General features: G+C 42.5%; 1 protein-coding gene across 2 annotated transcripts in view; it reads right to left on the reverse strand.

Moving 5' to 3' along the window:
• The window catches only part of KIF6 (kinesin family member 6), an 811696-nt gene that overhangs the window by 560579 nt on the left and 232979 nt on the right, over positions 1–18138 (reverse strand). For both annotated transcript variants that reach the window (XM_029592929.1, XM_029592928.1), the window contains exon 5: positions 12153–12262. In XM_029592929.1, coding sequence (XP_029448789.1) covers positions 12153–12262 — 110 coding nt within the window. The remainder of the gene's footprint in view (positions 1–12152; positions 12263–18138) is intronic.

The raw sequence follows: 18138 nt of genomic DNA on the forward strand, positions 1-18138 counted from the left end.
TTGTTTTACTGTGATCCGCTTAGCTTGACATTTTGTTATTTAGGCAGAATAAAAATTGTTTAAATAAATAAATAAATGAGAAGGTAGGGAGGAGGCAACCAGACAGATGACACAGAGCTGTCAGTTCCATCCTTAAGGAGAGAAAAGCAGAGGTACAGTTTGGCAGCCACTGAGTTCCCAAGGAGGATCCTAGAAGGGTCTAGCAGGACTCAAAAAAAGGCAATTAACAGGTAAGATTAAATGTATCCTCCTTTTTCCTGCTGCTAGACTAGTCCAAATAAGTGGGAAGTAGCCAAGCTGAACTAGTCCGGCTTGGCTGATCAGAAAACGCCTGTTCCGAATGCTTCTGCCTTGGCTTGCACATCCAATTTGTAATGTTTAATAAAGGAATGCAAGAATGACCACAGATATCCTCTGGGGCCACTACAAAGCTTTCTGCCCATGACGACACCTGAGCCCTCATGCAATGAGCATGAACCACCTCTAGTGCATGTCGGCCCTTCAACAGACAGACAGACAAGCAATCATCTCCTTAATCCATCTGGCCAGTGGGGCCTTGCTTTCACTTACGAGTGCCACCAAGCAGCGTAAATAATCCATCTGTTTTCCAAAAAGAATTCATCACCTTCAGATACCTGAGAAGAATGCAATACACATTAAAAGATGGTTGTTGCTATCCTTAATGGGACATTCGCTCCTCCAAAATGTTGGAAGTAAAATAAACTGATTCAAATGAACTGGCATTACCATTAGTAACTTGACGAAATGTAGCCATTTCAGCAGAGATAACCAGGTAGGGGTGCCTGAAAGTTAGAGGCTGCAACTCTGAAATATGTCTGGCAGAACAGTAGCTACCAAAACACAATTTTCAAGGAGAGATCCTTTAGAGAAGCCCATTTCACTGGTTTGAAGGGAGAACTCACTCGAGCCCTAAGAAACAAATTAAGGTCCCATTGAGGAACTAACAGCCTGAAAAGGGAGGGGACAAATACCCTTAGCGCTCCAGAAGATGCATGCTACATCTGGATATGCTGCTACGAAGACTCCTCTAAACAGACTTTTGTAGCTAGCAATAGCCACAACCTGAACTTTCAGATAATTAAATGCCAGACCTTTGCCCACACTTCTCTGAAGAAAGGCCAAAATGGTGGCAATGTTAACCCTCCAAGAGGACATTGACAACTCTACATAGAAACTCTCAAAAAGATGCCACATTTAAACATATGCCAAGGAGGCTGAGTTCTTAAAAACTTTAATATTGTTGAGATAATGAAGGTGGAATATCCCTTCCTGCATAAATAATGGCCATGCCCTAAGACTGAAATGGAGCTCAATCCTTTTTTATCGCTGGGCTCTACCTTAATAGCCCGCACCACTTAGACAGATGAAGAGGGGGCCCAGTCAATAATCTGATCAAGTCCATACACATAGATCTTCTTCGATAATCTGGAGCCACCAGAATCACATAAGAATCACAATGGTGCTTCAAACTAAGGGTTTATCAAGTTCCGTATCTTGTTTCTAACAGTGGCCAATCCAAGTCACGAGTATCTGACAGGATCCCAGATAGTAGATAGATTCCATGGTGGTAATGCCCAGAAATCAGCAGTGCTTTCCCCAAATCTATCCAATTAATAACAATTTACGGACTTTTTCTTCAGTAACTGGTCCAAACCTTTTTTAAACCCAGATACACTGTCTTTACCAGATCCTCCAGCAATGAATTCCAGAGCTTAATTGTGCACAGAGTGAACACATTTTTTCTCCAATTTGTTTATTTTTTCAATTTAAATTGTGTTAAAACTCAAAAAACACAGTGATAACCACAATTAAAGTGCATACATAAGAACTGTTCAACATTCAATTGTTATTTCTCTTAATACTCCCCCCCATCTAAATCCCTTGCCCTCCCCCCATTCCCCATCATCATCAGAGGGTGCATCAAGTATCCATCCCACACTATACTATGACATTTTTGTCTATATTTCTATTTCATTTGTTCCCTAGCTCAATTTGTTCCCAGAACCAAATGGCAAGAATCGTAACCAACACCCGCAAAAGGGACCACATCACCCCCCATTCTAAAGGATCTGCACTGGCTTCCCATCCCTTTCCGTGTTCAATACAAAACTTTCACCATCCTACACAACACGCTTTACAAAGACAACCCTCCCTGGCTCGAAGAACTGCCACGTTTCCGATCCTCTAACCGCCCCACCAGAACCTCCCTTGCAGGCACCCTTCACACCCCATCCCTCAAAACTGCACACCTTACCCTCACTAGAGAAAGAGCCTTCTCCATTGCTGGCCCCTCTCTCTGGAACTCCCTTCCCACTGATCTCCGTCAAGAACCATCCTTACGCAACTTTAAAAAAGGCATCAAGACATGACTTTTCAAACAGGCCTAGCCAGATACTAACCAAACCTAGACAAGGCCCACTCTGCCTCGCAGAACTCACCTTACAATATATTTATGTATATAGCTAGCCCAGTTACTTTATGTACTCTCCCAATGATGTAAATATAGTAAGTTTCTATAGCTATTTTGGTTCCTCTCCACTTTCTCCTCTTTACTTCGTTTCAGTATTCTATTCTTAGTCCCTCTCATTCCCATTCTTGCCTGCTCCCCTCGTCCCACCCCCCCTTAAATGTAATTTTCCTTTGAGTTATTTGTAAACCGGCGTGATGTGTTCTACGAATGTCGATATATTAAAAGTTCATAAATAAATAAATAGCCGCAACCAGCCTGCACCCCATTCTGCCTTTATTTTCCCATTACCGTCTTATACTTAACATTCCCTCTGTTCATTTTTACAATTTGCATTTCTTTTCACAATATTTAACTATGATATTTAAACATTTGTTTTTTTCCAATCCTTCCAACATTTTGCAACCTGTATTTTATATCACTTTACTTAAATGTGATTTGCTCTGCTACTTAATCACTGACTTAACTAGCATGGACCTTCCAAATCCTTCAACTGTTCCTTATTTGTAATTAGCCTTGTTTTTATTTTGTTACTCTTCTATCTAGTTCAATTGTTCAATTGTAAAGCACTGTTGCTAGTCGTTTTAATTGTAAACCGATGTGATGTTACTAAATAAATGTTGGTATATAAAAGTCGTAAATAAATAAACAAATAAAAATGTAAGCATAGCTATTCCTAATACATAAGAATGCTCCAAAAATATCTATATTACAAAAATTCATCCATCTCTAATTTGTTTTAAATGTACTACTCAATAACTTCATGTCATGTCCCCTATTGTTTTTATTTTTTGAAAGAATAAAGAACCAATTAGCATTTACCCATTCCATGCAACTCATGATTTTATAGACCTCTATCGTATCCATTGGGAACGCTAAGAGACGAAGATCATCTTGCTGGTGGATGAAGAGGATTGCTAAGTATTGCTTTGGGAAATCTTAGAACTTAAAAAGTTTTGGGGAGGGGTAAACTATTGGGGTGCATTCTTTAGTGTGTTTGTTATAAAAAGCAAGCCAAATGGTGGGTAATAGCTTAGAGTTTGTATGTGTTTGTCTTTCCCTCCCTCCCCTCTCTCACCAACCTCTAGCTCATCCTTTGGTTATAGGCACAGGATTGCCCCAACCTTTATCAAGAGTTTAATTATCCCATTGCATGTCACTACCAGATTAACAGTGAATATACCAATAAATTTAAAGAACTCTTATTTACACATTCCTACTCCCTTAGCAACCTAAACTTAACTAAGAACTCAACAAAATTAAGATGAAGGCAGCAATGTAGCAGCAACAGAAGGGGGCCTTCCAGTCTTCTGCATCAAGTGTCATATGTATGATTTTTTACTTGCTGGAGAAAAGTTGTATGTGTGCACCCAGTGCAAAGAGCTCTTGGATCTCAGAGAACAAGTCCGATCTAAGGACTTTCTCTCTGGCAGACTTGGAAGAGCTGAGGTAGAGAGATATATAGATGAGATCTTCAGGGGCATAGCAACCAAGTCCCAATTACAGTCTGGCAGTCCTGGTGCTGCCTCAAAGGAGGAAGGTCTCCTGGTCAGAGAGCATCATCTTGGTGTAACAGGAAATGATCATGTAGCAAGGACCTGCTCTCCAAGTGATGCACTGTCCTCTCGCACCAAGGATGTATCTCCAAGGGCTACTGCCGAGGAGGGAAGGGTTAGGTCACCCATCACAGTTGGTGATTCAATTATCAGAAATGTAGAGAGCCGAGTGGCTGGTGGGTGTGAGGCTCGCCTGGTAACATGCCTGCCAGGTGTGAAGGTGTGGACCTCATGCATCACTTTGACAGGATTTTAAACAGTGCTGGGGAGGAGCCTACTATCATGGTACATGTGGGCACCAACGACATAGGGAAATGTGGGAGGGAAGTTTCAGAGAATACTACCCTGGAGGAAATACTACCTCCAGGGTAGTATTCTCTGAAATGTTTCCTGTTCCATGCACAGATCTCCAGAGACAAGAAGAGCTCCAGTCTCAATGCTTGGATGAGACGATGGTACAGGGAAGAGGGACTCAGTTTTGTAAGGAACTGGGCAACCTTTTGGGAAAGGGGGTGGAGTCTTCTCCAAAGGGATGGGCTCCATCTTAACAAGGGTGGAACCAGGCTGCTGATGCTAACCTTTAAAAAGAAGATAGAGCAGCTTTTTAACTAGAACAAAGAGTAAAGCAAACAGTCGCTCAGAAGCGCTTGGTTCGGAGGGAGGTATCTTCGATGGATACTAAAGAAGCAGGAGATTTAGGGCATCTCAACAGAGAGATTCCAATAAAAGCAAAAGTAGTCCATATGCCTATAAATAAAGAATCACCTAAGTTAAATGATTCCAAATTATCCCTATCAGCTGAAAAGCAGGTTGTTAACACAAACAAAAAACACATTTTAAATTGTCTGAATGCCAATGCCAGAAGTCTTAAGAAGTCTTAAGAAGATGGGAGGGTTAGAGTGTATAGCAATGAATGATGAAATAGACTTAATTGGCATCTCAAAGTCCTGGTGGAAAAAGGATAACCAAAAGGACATTGCCATACCAGGCTGCAAATTAGATTGCAATGATAGGAAGGAGCAACTAGGTGGTGGAGGGGGTGCTTTAGGTTCAGGATGGCATAGAGTCCAACAGGATAAAGATCCTGCAAGAGACTAAATGCACAATATCATCTTTATGGGTAGAAATCCCATATGTGTTGAGGAAGAGGATAGCAATAGGACTATAATACCTTCCACCTGGCCAAAATGATAAGACGGATAATGAAATGGTAAGAAAAATCAGGGACACTAACCAAACTGGCAATGCAGTAATAATGGGAGATTTCAATTACCCCAATATTGACTGGGTAAATGTAACATCTGAACATGATAGAGTGATAAAGTTTCTGGATGGAATAAATGACACCTTTATGGAGCAATTGGTTCAGGAACTGATTAGAGAGGGAGCTATTTCAGATCAAATTCTTAGTGGAGCACAGGATTTGGTGAGAGAGGTAATGGTGGTAGGGCCCCTTGGCAACAGTGATCATAACATGATCAAATTTGAATTAATGACTGGAAGGGGAACAATAACTAAATTCAAGCTCTAGCACTAAACTTTCAAAGGAGAAAATTTTATAAAATGAGAAAAACAGTTAGAAAAATATTGTAAGGTGAAGCTGCAAAAGTTAAGAGTGTACAACAGGGGTAGACATTGTTAAAAAATACCATCTTAGAAGCGCAGTCCAGCTGTATTCCTCTCTTTAAAAAAGGTTCAAGGAAGGCCAAATAATTGCTGGTATGGTTAAAAGGCAAAGTGAAAGAGGCTATTTTATTAAAAAAAAAAACTTCCTTAAAAATTTGGAAGAAGGATCCATCTGAAGAAAATAGGAAAAAGCATAAGCACTGGCAAGTTAAATGTAAAACATTGATAAGACAGGATAAGAGAGAATTTGAAAAGAAGTTGGCCATAGAGGCAAAAACTCATAATAAAAACTTTTAAAACTATATTCGAAGCAGGACGCCTACGAGAGAGTCGGTTGGATCATTAGATAATCAAAGGTTAAAGTGGGACTCAAAAAGCGAATTTTAAAAGCCAAGGCTAGGAGATACGCAAATATCTCGGGCCAGCAGGCACTGCACAGATTTTAGGAAGCTTTCGAGAACACGAATATCTGCTGGTACGCGAACAAATAGGAAAGTCAAAAAAGGGGTGTGGCATGGACGGGGTCTGGGTGGGGAATGGGCGTGACATGGGTGGTCTAGGTATGTATAAAGCAGAAGAAAAATGTGGCTAAAGGGATCAAGGGCCTGAGAAGAGCACCATGACGCGAACCTGTTCCATTTGTAAGAGTAAGATTTTCTCGTGGAAGGCTTCCGTGAAGCAATCAAGACATGTGAAACTGGATCAGAAAGGTTAAGAAGTTGAAGGATTAACCTTTCAACATCCATGCTGTCAGGGACAAGGCTTGAAGATTGGGGTGGCGAAGGCACCCGTCGTTTTGAGTGATTAGAAGTGAGTCTGTTCCCAAGGGAATGTGCCTGCGAATGGAGAGATCCTGAAGTATTGGAAACCACACCTGGCGGGGCCAGTGGGGAGCTATCAGGATCATGGTTCCCTTGTCCTGACGTAACTTCACAAGAGACTTCGAGAGAAGTGGAAGAGGAGGGAATGCGTATAGGAGACCGGTTACCCATGATAGGGAGAACACGTCTCTTGATGGATAATGTTGGTTGCGAGTGAGAGAGCATAAATTGCCTACTTTGCGATTCTGGGGTGATGCAAAGAGGTCTATTTGAGGATAACCCCGTTTTTTGAAGATGGTGTTCGCTACTGAGGGGTTTAGAGACCACTCGTGCGGTTGGAAGGTGCGACTCAACTTGTCTGCCAACACGTTGTCCACTCCCGGCAAGTAGGTGGCCCTGAGGTACATCGAGTGAGAGAGGGCCTCTGCCCATATCTGTGCAGCTTCCTGACACAGAAGGTAGGAGCCCGTTCCTCCCTGCTTGTTGATGTACCACATGGTCACCTGGTTGTCCGTCTGGATCAGGATGACTTGATTGGACAGGCGATCCTGAAATACTCTGAGAGCGTATCGGATTGCTCGCAGCTCCAGGAAATTTATCTGGTGTTTGGCTTCCTCTGGAGACCAAGAACCTTCTGTCTGCAGATCGGACACGTGGGCTCCCCATCCGAAATTGGAAGCATCGGTGGTGAGAATTATTTGAGGGTCTGGCGCCTGAAAGGGCAAGCCCTGTAGAAGATTGGTCTGCAGTAGATGCAAGGTGAGGTGGAGGGATTGAAGAACCACCTCCGCAGACTGAGCCCTCAGTAACCAGTCGTCTAGGTAAGGATAGACATGAGTGCCCAGTTGCCAATCCAAGTCACAAGTACCTGGCAAGTACTCAAACATTAAATAGATCCCATGCTACTAATGCTGGCAACAAGCAGTGGCTATTCCCTATTGATTAATAGCAGTTTATGGAATTCTCCTTCAGACATTATCCAAACCTTTTTTTAAACCCAGCGACACTACCTGCCTTAACCGCTACCTCTGGCAATAAACTCTTAACTGGTTCTGGACCTCAAGTGGGACCGATATCACAGCCTACAAGGTTTGAAGCTTTTCCAGCACAGCCTTTTCCTCTTTTCTCTTCTTGACTGACATGCAGGTGGAAACCATAAAGGCATCTGAAATGGGAGTTGCGAACTCCAGGGCATATTCATTCTGTATAAAGTCTACGATCCACTGGTCCAATGTAATGTAGGCCCAATCCCCTGTAGAACCACTGAAGGTGACTGCACATTGGAACTACTTCTCTCTGTGTTTTCCTGTTTTTCTCCACTATTGTTGAGTCATTAGAATGTAATATCATATCATATACCCGCCATATTTATTCTATTACCGTTAACTCCCCCCGTCCAAGTTGATGCTCTTCCTGTTCCATGTATTTTATGTTCTGTTCTATGTAAACAGATATGATGTATCTACGAATACCGGTATATAAAAGCTGTTAAACAAATAAATAAACTACTTGGGAATGGACCTATTGAACCTCACTGTGAGGTGCATGCCACTCCTGATACCTCTGTAATCTCACTCCTTGGCCCCACAAAAGGACTGACTCCTGCTACAGAAACGACTTACTTTGGAAGAAGTCCACTTCACCAGCCAGAATCTTTGAGATTCCCAGAAACAATGATGGTCTCTGGTGGTTTGTGACCCTGTATGGAAACTCAGGAAGCCTCTGGTGCTTGAACTCTCCCAAACCCTTGACTATTTTTTCAAGATCTTCCTCAAAATAGTAGCTAACTCCTGAAGGGAAGCTTACTGAGCTAGGCCTTAGACAAGCCAAACTCTGGGAGCCTAGAACTCTGCTGCACCAATTCAATACATGTCCACCATCAGGTAAGCCAGAAACTACTGGCACATGCCTGGCTGGACTGCACCTCCTTTATGGCCAGTTATGATGTCATGGAAAAAGATGTGTTCTCTTTCTCCATCAGCTAAAAGGCAGAATAAACCACCTGTCTGGACTGGTCTAGCAGGATCATAAGGAATGGGAGTTAATAACATTCCAGATGTAAAATAAGGACATGCAGAAAACAGCCAGCAATGTATAACATGTTAACAACATTAATACCAAGAAAAAAAAGTGGGGAATGTTTTGTGAAGATGGAGGGGAAGAGGAGCTAAGCATTCTCTGAGTGGGAGATACAGAAATGTAAGGATGCTTTATAAGTGAGACAGAAGGCAGCAAAAATACTATAGTAACAAACAAGTCAATTTTCAAAAGATTGACCCAGCTAATTTCAGAACTTAGCCACCTGTGCAAAAAATTACTCTTCCCCCCCCCCCCCCCCCCCGATTCATTCAGTGCCTGTCCCGGGCCCATCAAATAAAGCCCAGCTCCCCCGCCCGCCCAGAACCTGTGTATAAGGAGGTATATTAGATACCCTAGGCAAACCTTACAGCCTTGCACACATGCCACACACCCCCACACCCACACACACCCTTTACAGACACACACAATTAAATTATGCATTTATAATAAATGTTACATGAAAAAGAACATTCACAAGTACAGTCTTCTGAGACAAAATATCACTTACAACCTGCATATTATATTTACGTGCACTCCTGTGGTGCCAACCAGAAAACTCTGCAAAAATGACACTTGGAGCTCCTATGGAATTAGATTTTTTGTAATGCATGCTGGGTGTGGATTGCCCCTCAGAAAGCCATGAATAAACGGAATTACCATTACAATATAGTAAACCTCCCATTCCAAAACTACCCTAATAATCTTATCTATGAAAAGGCAACAGTGCACCTATTACACCAGTCCCTAGACCACCAATAAATCAGGCTGCTATAGATCCCTGCACAGAAATTATATGCCAGCAAAATACCTCACCTCGGTCACATATGGAAAACACAGACAGACCCTGACCAAATACAGAATAAAGAGATGAGAAAGTATAAACACAAAGGTGCTGAGAAGAACTGAACTGGAACCCACAAGAAGCCAGCCTCTAAAGGCAGAGCAATAATGGAAAACAGGAGTATTACCATTCTTCATAAAACATTAAATCATAAAAGCAAGAAATATAAAACAATCATAATGGTAAAATCATATTCATAAAAAATATATCAAACCAGTTAATGAATAGAATATCGAAAATTTCCCAAACACCAATAAAATATTTCAAAAATCTGATGAATAAAAAATCCAATTAAAAAATATTCTATTCCCCCCCCCCCCCCAAAAAAATGTCAAAAGAGCAGAATCATCAAATTACACCCAATAATTAAAAGTAATAAGGAATTCAAAATCTGCTCTCCATAACTGGGATCTGATTTCCAGTCACCCTGAGATGGTTGTTCACTAGGGGAGGTAGGGTGGCACAAATTTTATCTTCTCTCACACACACACGCACAATAACACATTCACTCTCTCACACAGCCTCTCCCTCACCTTCACAGATTCATTATGTGTGTGTGTGCCTATGAGAGCTATATGTAACACAGGCTCTCACAGGCACAAAACAGACACATCACACAAGCTCTCACACAAACACAGCCACAGGCACACTGATACTCACACAGACACACACACACAGACTCTCACACACACTCACACACACTGGATCTCACACAGACACAAACTCATGCACACACAAACAGGCTCTCAGACACACACAGGTTCTCACTCATTCACAAAATTTAAACAGTCAGAAAAGGGGCAGCTCTGGAGGCATTCCCAGTATTTGTTTTCAATTAATCATAGAGAAAGCAACTTTAAAAGCCATATGCATGTGTTTTTACCCATACGTCAGACATGCCTTCCTGGGAGCAGGGTTAGGGAGGGGTTTCGAGTTACACACATTTGGTTTTGTTTTTTTTATTTTAAACAGTTCATTGTAAACTTTTTTTTATTTTTTTTTTATTTTAAACTGTTCATTGTAAACCGGGGTGATATGTATATTATACAGGAACCTCCGGTATATAAATCCTTAAATAAATATATATATATATATATATATATATATACTGTATAAATTTCACTGGAAAAACTACCCACACATTACCAAGTGTAAATGTGTGCTGGTATTTTTCCAGGGTCATTTTCAAAGCAAAATTATGGGTGTACTTTTGATTTGAAAATAAGCATAGAGACTGCAGATTAAAAACTACCCACAGACTTTGCAGTCTTTGAAAATTACCCCTTTAGTGTGCATTTTCTGCATCAATCTGATAAATTTAGCCAGACAACCCCAGTTGGAAAGAATTCCTAAATCTAATCAGACAAAGTTTGTCCAGCTAAAATATGGAAACTTTTCAGCCACAACCCTAGTTGATAGATGCAGCTGAAAATTCACCTAAAGATAACCACTCAACAGCTTATTGGGGCCGATGTAATAAGCTGCGCTATATCTACTGCGATTCTGAGCGCGCCTATAAGCACCTTTGTACATACATTTTCCTGCGCAAACCACTGTATGGGTATGTAATAAGGGTTTTGTGCGTGGGAAAAAAACACGCACAAATGCGCTTACTGACCCGTGGTTGTTTCTGCCCGATGCAGAAAGGAGGCCATTATCTATTCAGGGGCAATACAGATAGCTGCGCTAGAAGGAAGAAATGCTGGTGCGGGTTTTCTTAGCGCCACAGTCAGGGCACGAGTTAAGTGACAGTGCCAACTCGGGGGCCATTTTATTCCATTGCATGCATGGGTGTGGTGTGGTTGTGTGTCCATGCAGCTCTGGTGCTATTACCATGGAGATTTCGGATTGTGTCCAGCTGTTCCTGATGCTGTGGTATATCCTGCAGCTTCACCACAGGATGACAGCAGCAGAAGGTTTGGCAGGTGACAGAGGTTGTGGCATGCAGTGTGAATTATCACCCATTAATCTATTTGCCATATTTTCTGCAGCTCACAGTTATTAGAAATATATGCATTCCTATGCCAAGGTCATAATTCTGCTAAAGAGAGACACCTGGTCGTTCTCCACATTTGCTTTTAAATGCATATTTTCTGTACGGATTATCAGAGCAGATGCAGCCGCTTATTACACCGGGCCTTACCGCATGTCTATATGCGCATTTCTTCAAAGATGTGCAGATTTGTGCACACAAATCATTTGCATGAATTCTTTTTGCATCCCACAGAGGTGCCAGCTTTAGCTGCACACGGTGATCAAACCCCTGTTTTGCCAAGGGTCTTATTACCTCGGCCCACTGGATAATTACCGTAACCCCCACAGTAGTTGAAGGCAGAAAATGACCGGCTGGTTCATCCAATTGGCCCTGTACTTCCTGTCCACACTGCCCAGGACATACCTCCAGCTGAGCACTTGTAAGGTATCGTTTCTTAACCAGAATTATTTTCATTGTCTTTCTTCTTAGTAGTCTACCCAAACCTGTCTGGTTTTGGGGCCTGGGTGTGCTAGAGCCCTGAGCAAGCCTTCCTTGCTTTTGAAGGAACCTGAAAGCCCTCTGGACTCTCTGCTCTGCTCCTGGGTCGGGCCTCTTGCACTGCCCCTTCTTCTCCCCATCCCTGTCTCAGAGACACACTGTACTGTCACTCAGACCATCTCTCAGGCACACTGAAGACAAGACGAATCTACAGCCCCGCCACAGAATTTAGCGCTTCTTGTCACCGCTTCTCTTTTGGGGTACTCACGGCAAGTCTTCCAGTTTCGAGGCTTCGTGTCTTGGATCCAGCAGATCGTAACCATACTCATTGTAGATTTCCAGGTAGGAAATGTAAGTCGTGTACATATGACCACTGTCCTGAAACAAAAATGGATTCAAAAGGGGAGAAAAAAAAGTCAGCTATAAATAGCAACCTAAGCCAATAAGCTACAGCTGGATGAGTCTGGCCATCCTTCCTCCTGTCACTGGGAATGGTTTGCATTTTCAGCTCGTGACACTTTCAAATCCCTCAGCTTCCATACGTATGAATGCTAAGAAGAAAGGCAAGTACCATGACCAGCAGTGAGTTCAGCCTGTTAAATGCTTTTTTTTATTGCTTCTATGTAAGTAGAAAAATGCCTGTATATACTTAGAATTACGATAAGAAAACACTTTTGCAAATACCAATATATATACTCGCTTTTGCCAATATAATAGACACTACCGGTGCTGAGACCTTCATTGTCTTATAAATAATCATCTGGCAAAGTTTATAATTTTTTCAAAAAACATTTTTAAGAATTGCATTTAAAAACTTATCTTTGCTCAAAGCCTGTTCAAACAAACGAGTAGCCAATAGCGCCCATCCCATGTAAATCCCATCTAGATGAGGCTATTAAGCTATTACCCCCTGATGCAGGAAATCACTGGGCAACCAATGCCATTTTTTAACGCGGCAAATTTAACTCCAGCCCCGGAAGTGGAGTAAAGTCAATTCGCAAGTCAAGGGCTCATGAGAAATACAAAAAACACAGTCCCCTGTGGTTCCTCCTACTTAGTATCATTGTGACGGCTTAAATTTACTGCTTGCGGTGTTGAAAAATAAATGTATATTGGTTCGATTTAAAAAAAAAAAAAATTCTTACGGCTGCCCAATTTAGACGCCTGTAGCAAGAGGCGTTTAGCTATGGACGTCTTCAGCAATCTCAGCAAACTAAAGAAAGAAGTGGAATAAAAACGGACACTCATGCTGAGCGCCTGTTGCAACTGTGGGTGCCCGATGCATTTGAGTGCTAGGGACGCACAATTCTCCCCTATTGTGCCCTTTTATACGCAGCCCCTCGTTTAAATACTGCGTCGAGCGCCCAGGGGAGGTGGCTGCAGCGCATGGCTTATTGCTTCAGCCTCAGATGGCTCTAGTTTGGATTATAAATTACAGCAGGAAAGTGCATAATGTGAAGTGGTGGCTTAATGGGGTTTTGAGCTCAGGGCTTCAGACTTTAAGGATTGGTTTAGTGATGGTTCAGTCTTTGGGCCCAAAAGCTGTTTCAATGAGCCACATTTCTAGTAGCTTTCTGAATACAAGAGATCAGGAGCTAATCAAATGTTTGACAGTAGGGAGTTCCAAAGAGTTGGGACTGATCCTGAAAAGATTATCTTCCTGATGCTGGTTAAGCGCATTTCCCTGGGGGAAGGGACAAGCAGGGCTTGTTTCTGGGAGCACAAGGAGCAGGAAGGCGTGTATGGGGTGAGGTGTCTATTTAGGTAATGAGGGGCCCAGCCTTTAAGAGCTTTGTAGGCCGGGATCACTATCTTGTAGACCGTGGGGCGCCAATGCAGGGAGTTTAAAACTGAAGTGACCCTGAGGAATTTGCTTACATTCCGCATCATCCGTGCTGCCGCATTTTGGATGAGTTGCAAGCGTTGGCTAAATTTCTTTGGGATTCCGATACAACATGAGGTACGGTAATCCAAGTGAGTGACGATGCATGCTTAGATAATCATGGCAACGACTGGGGTATTAATGAGAGGGCGGTGGTGGTGGATTTAGCAAGGGTGGAAGAATGTTGAAGTTTTAGAATCTAGTCTGCGCTCCCCGTGGGATGTGCTGCAGGAAGCCTTCTCTCTTGGTGCCTAACTCTCTTTCCTCCTGAGTTCTGCTTGGGATAGGTTAGGGAACGGATGGCAGATTTAATAGTCTGAAGAGCTTAGAATGGAGAGCTGATATGGTAGGTAGGGTGTGGTTTTTCTAGAATTAAAGAAACAATAGCCCACCTGCTGGGTGTGGGGGGATTTCCCTATTTTTTTTTTGGTTAAGATTTCTGCTTGAACAAAGCAGGAGATCTATACAATTAATTTATTTGCTATTATCAGGGAAATTGTCATTATCAGCTGTCATTCCATTTCTTGCTTATGGCTCTGAAGCTGATTTTGTGGAATGCTCTGGAAATTAATAAATAAAGGGGGAAAATATGTCCTATACAAAAAGCAGGGGCTTCTATGGTCTTTTTGCAGGAAAGTATCTGTCACCATTGAATCTACCACTTTAAAAAAGCTGGATTGGCCAGATTAGCTCAACCTCTAATAATTCCAGCAAAACTGGAGCTGGAGCTTTAATTGCAAAACACTGCTCCTTTTTAATTGAGAATCAAATAATAGATAAAATTAATAACTATGTCATTCTAGTGGGGCAACAGAATATTACTTTGGCAAACCCTCAATACTGAAATCTTGAGGGTTTTTCAGGATTTTTTTCAGATTCTTAGAATACATGGGAAAGAGCCATTCTGTTTGGGAGGAATCTTTAATTCTGTTTTTTCTCCCTCAGATCTGAAAATAAATGAAAAAGTAAATCTGCTACTAAACTGCTAACATCCCTTGTTAAAGAGGATTGTGTGATGTTCAGACTGAAACACAAAGGAGAAAGAGATTATGAGCTCCATATTCAAAGGCATTTAACTAGATAACTTGTGAGTTCTCCAGCTAAATGCTGACTTTTGAATAGTAGCCTGATACCAACTGGCATTCTAGGGGGAAATACGGTATTTAGAGTCAGCCAGATAACTGATCCAACTAACTCTGATCATGCCATAAAGTAGTCCTAAAGTTAGAGATCTAAAATTGTCCGGTTATCTAAGATAGTTGGATAAATGAAGTGGTACGGCTACTCCACGAATATCCCACCACAGGTAGCCAGTAATTTTGCAAGCCAGCCAGTGGCTGAATATTGCCTCCTATACTTTCTTTCATCAGCTCATAATCTGTGTTCTCAAATTGATTTTTGGTTTATCTCTTCTGAATTATTAAATGTTCTAAAAACTTGTAATATTAGCTCTATTTTATTTTAAATTGCCCAAGTCCTTTTGCATCTTGATGGTCTAGTGGAAAATAACACTAGAAAAAGGGAAAACCACATAAGGGCTTAAACTTGTCGCCAACTTATCAGGTCAAAAGAATATATTTTTTTATTTGAATATTTTAATGAAAAGATTTTTAGAAAAATGTTTTGTATTCAAATAAAAAAATATATTCTTTTGACCTGATAAGTGGGCGACAAGTTTGCGCACTTATATGGTCTTCCCTTTTTCTAGTGCTATTGTGTGTGGGATTTCCCTGCTCTTTTTTGTTCTTTCTTCTCTATTGGAAAATAACCCATATAGAAGCTGGTCCTTGAACAGGCTCTCTTGTCAGATCATGACTTTGTAACAAGGAGACATGGGAGAAATATTTCTATTTTAATTATAACACTGATGTTAATTTCCTTATGGTATGGGATGCAGCTAAAGCAGTTCTTTGGGAACAAATTATTTATTTATAGACATTTAATATTCCTTCTTTTTACCAAGAATGGCCTCAAGGCAGCTTTCAACAACTTAGTATTTTTTAATCGATCACATTTGAATCAACTTTAAAGTTAAAATACAATTTACAGTTAGAATGCACTGAGAACCCAGTAGTGTATAACTTACATAGAAACATAAACATGACAGCAGAAAAGGACCAAATGGTCCATCCAGTCTGCCCAGTAAGCTTATTGTAGTATCTGCTGGGCCATGCAGGTTACCGTCATGCTTATCAATTTCCCAGACTATAAATGTTAGGACTCTCATTGATTGTTGTTTGAATTCAATTCACCGTTACCCCATGCTGGTAAAGCAGAGAGCAATATTGGAGTTGCATCAAAGTATCAGGCTTGTTGAATAAGGGTAATAATTGCCACATTAGCAAGTTACCCCCATGCTTATTTTGTTTCCCCAGACTGTAAAAGTCGGGGCCCAATTCCCCTTTTCACCCTACCATTAAAGCAGAGAGCCATGCCGGAGTTGCATCAACTGTGTGAAGGCTTATTGGTTAAGGGTAGCAGCTGCTGCACCAGTAAGTTACCCCACACATTCTTTTCTTCAGTGGAGGCAGTGCATGCAGATCTTTCTCATGCATATTCATTGTGGATATCCTGAAAACCTGGCCTGTTTGCGGCCCTCGAAGACTGGAGTTCGCCATCCCTGCTCTAGCCTTTAAGGATCCATGGTGTTTATCCATGCTTTTTGAATTCTTTCATTGTTTTCATATTCCCCACCTGAGTTTCATTTTGACACCCCTAGTTCTACTGATTTCTTTCCAACGGAAAAGGTTTGTTGTATCTGAAGATCTGTATCTTATCTCCCCTGCACCTTCTCTCTTCCAGGGTATACATATACAGATATTTCAGCCTCTCCTCATAGGTCTTCTGATACAGACCCCACACCATTTTGGTCGCCCTTCTCTGTCCCTTTTGAGATTCGGTCTCCAGAACTGAACACAGTACTCCAAGTGAGGCCTCACCAAGGACCTGTACAAGGGCACTATCACCTCCTTTTATATCCTGCTGGTTATTCCTCTCTCTATGCAGCCCAGCATTCTTCTGGCTTTAGCTATCGCCTTCTCATATTGCTTTGCAATCTTCAGATCTCCAGATACTATTACCTCAAGATCCTTCTCTTGGCCCGTGCTCATCCATTTTTCACCCCCATCACATTCAGCTCTTTTGGATTACCGCACCCCATATGCATGACTCTGTACTTCTTGGCATTGAATCCAAGCTACCAAATCTTCAACCACTCTTTCAGCTTTCTTAAATCCTTTTTCATTCTCTCTAATCCTTCAGGCATGTCCACTGTATTGCAGATCTTAGTATCATCTGCAAATAGTCAAATTTTACCTTCTATCCTTTCTGCAATATCGCTCACAAAGATACTGAACAGAACCGGTCTCAAAATCGAACCCTGTGGCACCTCACATAACAGTTTTTTCTTCAGACTAGGTTCCATTTACCATTACACTCTGGGGTTTTTTTTATCAGTCAACCAGCTTTTAATTCATGCCACCACCTTGGAACTTCCTAGTAGGGATGTGAATCGTGTCCTCGATCGTCTTAACGATCGATTTCGGCTGGGAGGGGGAGGGAATCGTATTGTTGCCGTTTGGGGGGGTAAAATATCGTGAAAAATCGTGAAAAATCGAAAAATCGCAAAACCGGCACATTAAAACCCCCTAAAACCCACCCCCGACCCTTTAAATTAAATCCCCCACCCTCCCGAACCCCCCCCAAATGACTTAAATAACCTGCGGGTCCAGCGGCGGTCCGGAACGGCAGCGGTCCGGAACGGGCTCCTGCTCCTGAATCTTGTTGTCTTCAGCCGGCGCCATTTTCCAAAATGGCGCCGAAAAATGGCGGCGGCCATAGACGAACACGATTGGACGGCAGGAGGTCCTTCCGGACCCCCGCTGGACTTTTGGCAAGTCTCGTGGGGGTCAGGAGGCCCCCCACAAGCTGGCCAAAAGTTCCTGGAGGTCCAGCGGGGGTCAGGGAGCGATTTCCCGCCGCGAATCGTTTTCGTACGGAAAATGGCGCCGGCAGGAGATCGACTGCAGGAGGTCGTTCAGCGAGGGTTCCGGCGCCTCGCTGAACAACCTCCTGCAGTCGATCTCCTGCCGGCGCCATTTTCCGTACGAAAACGATTCGCGGCGGGAAATCGCTCCTTGACCCCCGCTGGACCTCCAGGAACTTTTGGCCAGCTTGTGGGGGGCCTCCTGACCCCCACGAGACTTGCCAAAAGTCCAGCGGGGGTCCGGAAGGACCTCCTGCCGTCCAATCGTGTTCGTCTATGGCCGCCGCCATTTTCGGCGCCATTTTGGAAAATGGCGCCGGCTGAAGACAACAAGATTCAGGAGCAGGAGCCCGTTCCGGACCGCTGCCGTTCCGGACCGCCGCTGGA

Source organism: Rhinatrema bivittatum, chromosome 3, assembly GCF_901001135.1.
Source record: "Rhinatrema bivittatum chromosome 3, aRhiBiv1.1, whole genome shotgun sequence".
NCBI classification, from domain to species: Eukaryota; Metazoa; Chordata; class Amphibia; order Gymnophiona; family Rhinatrematidae; genus Rhinatrema; species Rhinatrema bivittatum.